The sequence below is a fragment of the Typha angustifolia genome, chromosome 11, assembly GCF_048772165.1.
Source record: "Typha angustifolia cultivar Huaian chromosome 11, ASM4877216v1, whole genome shotgun sequence".
Classification (NCBI taxonomy): Eukaryota; Viridiplantae; Streptophyta; class Magnoliopsida; order Poales; family Typhaceae; genus Typha; species Typha angustifolia.
The window spans coordinates 20001-27122 of record NC_133249.1 but is presented as its reverse complement, the minus strand read 5'-3'; the positions used below and the strand labels follow the sequence as shown (position 1 = coordinate 27122).

The 7122-nt window shown below is 37.9% G+C and overlaps 1 protein-coding gene and 1 pseudogene across 1 annotated transcript; one reads left to right on the top strand and one right to left on the bottom strand.

Moving 5' to 3' along the window:
• Positions 1 to 254: 254 nt before the first annotated feature.
• Positions 255 to 2101, top strand: LOC140769702 (pseudo histidine-containing phosphotransfer protein 6). Its single transcript, XM_073110529.1, has 5 exons — positions 255 to 569; positions 773 to 903; positions 1043 to 1186; positions 1360 to 1432; positions 1698 to 2101. Exons 1-5 carry the CDS (start codon positions 501 to 503, stop codon positions 1752 to 1754), a joined length of 474 nt encoding a protein of 157 aa, XP_072966630.1. The 5' UTR covers positions 255 to 500; the 3' UTR covers positions 1755 to 2101.
• Positions 2102 to 2506: 405 nt separating this feature from the next.
• LOC140769701 (glucan endo-1,3-beta-glucosidase 14-like) overlaps positions 2507 to 7122 on the bottom strand; it is a 5546-nt pseudogene continuing 930 nt past the window's right edge.

The following is a 7122-nucleotide window of genomic DNA, read 5'->3' as shown; positions in this document are numbered from 1 at the left end:
GTGACCTGCTGTTGTTTGGTGGTACCAAGCACACACCTCTCTGCGGCTGGTCCGGTAGATTCCAAGCACTCACCTCGATCCCGTGTCCCAACGCACGCTCCCTTCCCCTCCGCACCCTCCATATATGTCTGGATATATCTATCTATCTATCTATCTATCTATCTATCTATCTATCTATCTATCCCTAGCCAAATGTAGGGGGCCTGACTTATAACTTAGGAAGGAGAGCGAGCATGCATGCCTAATTAATTAGTTAATTAATTAATTAATTAATAGTACTACTAATCAGGGTACGTAATAACTCGTGTGTAGTGTGTCGCGTGGCGCTCACTCCACTTGCGTGCGTTACCGTCGTCTTTAAATTGGGAAGCCAAATGGAAGCTCGCAAAAGAAATACTCTCCGCCAAACAGAAGTACGGATCGAGCAAAATACGTGAATTAGGAAACCAAAAAGAAATTTAGAGAAGCGACGGCCCGTCAAGACGGGTCTGCCGGCGTGGATGCTGGGGTTGGACGCGGCTCGCTTGGAGGCCGACATGAGCCGTTTAATAACCCACCTCTTCCACCAGGTCATTACTAGTATATACATATATCTAATGCCTTAAACGGCCTTTTAGAGTAACTAGTGATTTTTTTTCTTCTTCTTCTGTATTAGTATCTAGTGTCACTAATCAATCCAGTGTATGTGACCGTCACCATACCACTGGATTGGAACTCCATCCATGTCGGTGGTTTTGATTGATATAGAAAATGAATTATACATTCATGGCAGGGGGTGCTGGACGAGCAGTTCATGCAGCTGGAGCAGCTTCAGGACGAGTCATCCCCAAATTTCGTCTGCGAGGTCATCTCCATTTACTTCCGGGAGTCCGACAAGATGCTCAGGAATTTCAGATACCAACTGTACGTACGACACGTACATCTAGCAACATATATATATATATATATATATGAAGTATTCAGACGCGTCTTATTAATTTGTCTGCAACTATCTAAATTCTCTTGACGTTAACAATCTACATGTACCTTCCTTCCTCGTTAGGGCGGACAAGGAGTTGATCGACTACAAGAAGATGGGGATTCACCTAAATCAGTTAATGGGCAGCAGTTCGAGCATCGGAGCTAAACGCGTCAGAAACGTCTGCATTGCCTTCCGCGCAGCAGCTGAACAGGGCAACTGGGCTAGGTGAGTGCCATGTCATTGATGTCAACCGTAGTTGATCGGTTATATATTTGATCACCGAGATATGACTTAAGCAATATGATTCAACCAAAAGAAACTAAGAGAAACCTCACAATTTTCCTCCCCCATTTTTCTCGCCTGATAATTACTTTTATCTTTTTCTTTGGACTTAAAAGATGCCTATTCTCCTTGGAGTTGCTTGAGCACGAATACTACTACTTCAAGACCAGACTGCATGAGCTCTTCCAGGTACTGAATTTATCCTATAACATGTTTAGCCTTTAACTAACGAGTTAAAATACCTTCTTCCAAGGAAAATCAAACTTCTCACATTTTCTACACGTGATAATCGAAGCACGTTATTCTGTACTCACTTGTCTCGAGTCAATAAGGAATTAGTTTAATTACCGTTGATCCTCACCCAGATGAGTGAATGGAGAAGATCTAAATGTTAAAGGTACTTTGCCATTTTTTTTTCCAAATTGTAACTATATGATTTTGTATAACCTGCTAGATGGAACAGCAAAGCGTGATAGCAACTGGGATTGGGTACCACCCATTGTCGCCTTGAGGACTATTGCCTCTTCTGTGCACATACACACACCACGGTTGCTGGCTAGGAGCTTGCGAAACATTCATTGTGTATCTTCATCTCTTCCGGATTGCTATTTGTAAAAGTCTCGTCCATTTATGTCCCATACATATTGAGACCCACAAGAAACTAGGGCCGGCGTTGTCGCCAGGGGATGGAGAACTTCCTGCCTAAATTAAAAAGTAGTTCAATAGTCTACAATTTGATTTGATTTTCCAAGTAGATTGTGAGTGTGACAGTGGCATATTTGCCAACTGGCTTGTGCCTTGGCTTCAGTTCCTTCAGTCGGATGAATTAATATGAATGAAAGAGCAACCGAATTCCTGCAGCTGACACCGCACTATAAAATCCTCAGTGCCCCAACATTCACCGTAACTTGTCTATTAGCGCTGCATAAAATGGTCGATAATTCCTTTAGATGCTGCATGACATTTTTCACACCAAAAGAAGACCTCGAAGGGTCAGTGTGTATCTATCACCCTAAACAATTTTCTCTTCTGAAAATACAAGGATCCAGTCAAAACTTGTCTGTAGTATTCTCTTCTTCCGCAGAGTAATTGTTGAGCAGTTTAATATGGACGTATGTATGACCATGTGTTGGTAGTATTGCTAAAGTAAATAACATGATAAGAAAGGTATGTATAACTAAAGGTGTTAATAACTTTATTTGAAATTAATTTAGGACAATAGATTTGAAGAACTAAGGGATAAAGAATGTTACCATGCACGCAAAGACGAACTGCTTCTTAAATCTTGTTGTATTTAAGATCAATAAAATAGCAAATTAGAGTACAAACTTGACTTAGTTACCGCATTAAATGAAAGCAGGATCACAAAGCAGGTTATAGATGTCCTGTAAACAATACCCAAAATTAGAAGTCAATTAGCAGGAAAGATACATATCATGTTTGAACCAAGCAAACAGGAAAAACGCACCATCTGTCTACAAGATTAAACCAGGGATAGCAGAGCAATCAACACAAATACTACTATACTGACGGCAATATCCGACAGTATTATTTATCACTCTTCATGTACTTATGAGCAGAAGGATAAATGACGTGTGCAGGTAAAGGCCATCATATTAACATAGATTGTGCATGTCAGATAGGTGTATGAAATGAAGCCACCATTCATCTGAAAGGTAATTATATGGATACAAGGTCTCCTGAGGGCTGAGGGTCATGGAAATACAAGATTTTCTCCTTTGTCAGATACCTGAAAGGAATAAAATCCTCATATACACATAGAAAGGTTTAAATTTCTCAAGAACGTTCCATATCTTTAAATTGTTGCACTGTAGATTTTATTCTATTCTCACTCACTGCCCAAAAGGTTATAACTATCAAGCGGATAATTTTCAAAAGAAATGTTTGTGGAGCTTTACCGCCACTACACCCAATAACCAATTGATACTCCAAAATCACTCTCAATTCAAGCTCTATTATTGCTAGTTGAACAAAATAAATCTTCAACTTGTACCATGGCACTGAGATTGTGTGATAATATTTCTTTAACATCGATCAAATGCTCATAATCTGATTCAAAAGTGTAAAAAAAAAAGCCCATAGATGACAGATGAAATGTATCAGACTCATAGCATAATTGTATATGTAAGATCATCAAGTTTGAAGTGAGATAATGCAAAAGAACTCTGGCTTGTCCCTTCAACTATCCAATCGGATCTTTCCAAATAGCTTAGCAGACTACCCAAAGAAAGGCCTCCAGTTTATTTATTCCAGTATTCTGATCGACTGGAAGACCTCCGGTCTATCATTATGAACAAGATCTGGCACAGTTCCATAATCCAGATTATGGCAGCAATATAATACAAAACTAACCTTTATGTGGGTAGCAAATAATGGCTGATAATTCAAGTCAGATAGGAAGATTAACATATTAACAACCCTGAGATCCCTGTAGACAATACTCATGTTTAATGGTACTCCCATCAAATGCAGCGATACACTTCTTAGCTGACTAGGAGAAGATGTGAAGTAAAATAGATCTGGAAGATAGAAAAAAATCCTATGAATCATCTTCAATACTTCCAGCAATCTTATTTTAATATGAGCACTTCGGACAAGAGATATAGTCTTAGATACTGCGCTTGACTCCCATTTTTTTCTGCTCTTGACAGTTTACTATAATCCTAATCATAGTTGTCTACACATTATATGCTTTTATCTCAAAATCTAAATCTCACTTATTGTTCAAAAGCTTCTTTTCCTATTAACTCGCACACTTGGAAGTATGGACAACAATGCTACCAGTCTCCAATCAATGAAAAAAGCCTGTTTACTCACTATGGTTTTGGTTGCTATGGCAATATTTATACTTAAAAAAAGTTCCCCAACCCAAATGAGAATCATCTTCTTACCTTGTTATCCTTCTCTCTCCTCTCTTCTTTCTTTTTTTGTGCACTACCCTGCTGTTATTTTGCCTGTTTGGTTTCTAAGAATTTAAAGTTGCTACTATTGTTGTTTTTTCACTGCAGCAAGATTATTATTGTTTCCATATAACTGTTATGACCATCTGCTTTCTATGATCTGTTGCTTCGTCCAGCTTGGTTTTGAAATACAATCCTACCAAAAGCAATGCCTTAAATGCTCCAAATTGAAGACAAAGTTTAGGAACTTAGGATCACTTTGTCCTTGACTAAACCTCCCAATGGGTAAATCCTAAACTTGAATCTGTAGTTGATGTTTGTCTTCAGAATTTTTTGCTATATTGCTTCTACATGTCAGATATTAACTGCTTGAGCTATAGAGTCCAGGCCTAACCTTTGCAATAGTTTTTTTTTGTTTTATGTTTTTTTTTTCTTGCTTTTCTTACAAAATAGTGGAACTCTCTCAATTCTATTTGGTGATCCTCAAAAGTTCACATAAAACTTTCGATCTTGAGGTGGCACTCCACATCATAAAAGAGGCTTTCTAAGTCCAAAATGGGAGAGGAATAGAGCAATAAGCCAGCAAAGACTGGGAAGTAAAGAGAAAACAACTCTTCCATCATCGGAGTGGAATAGATGAAACATGATATACTTCCACTATATTGCTGTAGCCTTTGAAGGTCCAGGTGGGTCAATTTCTAAGATTTTTAATATTCTAACGCCCTAACTATGAAAATAATAATACTCTCTGGAACAAGAGGGTTATCCTATATGCATAGGTTATTCACAATAACAAAGATAATGAAGATCATTAGATCTATAGCTACATTAATATGAGAATAGTATGAGAAAATGTTCAAATAACTTTCATTCCATGCAATCATACTTACTCTAGAAGACACTGAAGTAAAATCGTGAATTTTCACATTGTATAGAATCATGGAAAGAATAAGAAAAAAAGATGTACGATGCAAATGAATACCTCAAAGCATAAGAGAGATGAAGGTACATGTGAAGGTGTCAGACCATTAAATCCAGTCCAATATCATATGATATAGTCCCATTAGCATTAAGAAGCCCATAATGCTTCTCAGAACCGGGCCCAGGTTTCAAGTCCTCATTAAACAGTGCAAAGACATATGCACTTACCACAACTTTTGGTCTGCGTGGAGTCCCTTTCCTTTTGGCTAGCCGTTTGAGGAGATTAAAATTGTAAATCCTTGCATTCTGAGTTGAAGCTCCTGCTTCATCTTTGTCACCATGAGAGGCCCAACCTGTCTCAGAAATTCGTACTTTCATCTTCTCATAACCAGCAGCTTCAAGAGCAGCATAGGCAGCATCTATCTGGGCATCAAACATGTTGTCATAGTACAAATTAGTCACTGCATCCTTAACTCCAGGATTTGGGAGGAACAATGCATAGTTGATATCAATATTCTCAGGATCGCCTTTGTAAGCCAAAAATGGGTAAATGTTGAGAAAGAATGGAGAGCCAGTATTTGAGAATAAATCCAATATAGGTTTCAAGTATATGAGAATATCTTCCTTAAAAGTACATGATGATGGAGGATAGGAATTAGCAAACACAGCCTGTGAGTGTGGTGTCAGGACCTCTATATGATCTGCCAGCTGAAGTCTTTTGAGAGCATCATAAACATTTTTCACAGCACCAAACAAAGCTTCTGTCAGCTCCTGATCTGATCCTCCAAGCACTTCATTCCCCACAGCAATACCTCTGATATCTGTATCAGGAAGATACGGCTGCACATTTTTATTAATCCACTGAATGGCTCGATCTTCATTCACACTCATATCTTTTAGATACTCATTCGGAATCCCTATCACCAATTCAAGCCCGGATCCACTAAAAGCCTTGAGGACATTGTGATCTGCATCATAAATTCTAGCATTCTTAATCTTTGCTGCTTTCAATAGTGCCACCACGCTTTCAGGTGGAGGGATATTATCAGCGATCCTGCCATAGTTTATCCCGTAAGTTCCAGTAAATGCCTGAACCGTTAAAATCCCTGCACAGAACCAAAATATCCCGTAAGTTCCAGTAAATGCCTGAACCGTTAAAATCCCTGCACACAACCAAAATATCCATCTGATAATCTCCTTTCAAAAAGAAGCACCAAAAAGAGTTCATCGAGCACCAAATCGGCCCTCAAAGCCCAATTATACAGTTCAACCACATACTCTAGGCACAGTATTTTGGCGGGGTAGCCAGAGTGCCGCCCCACCAAGGCGGCTGCTAAAGCCGCTTTTCCACGGTTTTCATGAGCATTGACTCATATGGACTTGGAAACAATGAAATGCACGATCCACACTAAACATTTAGTTTTTTTTTTTTTTTTCCTTCTAGAAAAATTATTTTTTACAACTCACAATACATTCATTAAGAATCAATTTCTGCTCTTTTTAAAGTAGAGCAATTATACCAACTAGATTCAATTTGTAATTAATACCCCACTTTGGCATCCAATATCAAATAGCTAATTCTTAGTTTACTATTAATAATAATTTAGGTGTAAGGTCTACCAATTATGAATGACTACTTAATTATGAGTATATGAGTAGTATATCTTTAGAAATGGTAGTTAAATTGAGTAATATATCTCTCAAAGAATTTAAACATATATACATATATATATTACAAAGGATTAGAGTGCAAAATTTATGTTAAAATTTAAAAAGAGAACACTTTCGTAGCTTCTGAATGCACCTCCTGATTTGCACTATCTTCTTAAAAAAAAAACTTTCTAACACCTTCTTAACCAGTAATTTTGTTTCATTACCAGGACATCTAGATGTAATGAAAGCTGGTTCCTATTTTCATATCAGTAAAGGAAAGCAAAGGAGTTACTAAGAGAGAACAAATGCAGGAGAACAAATGCAGGAAAACAAATGAACCATTTCATATATATTAGATGAGAATAGGTCAGAGGATATATGAGA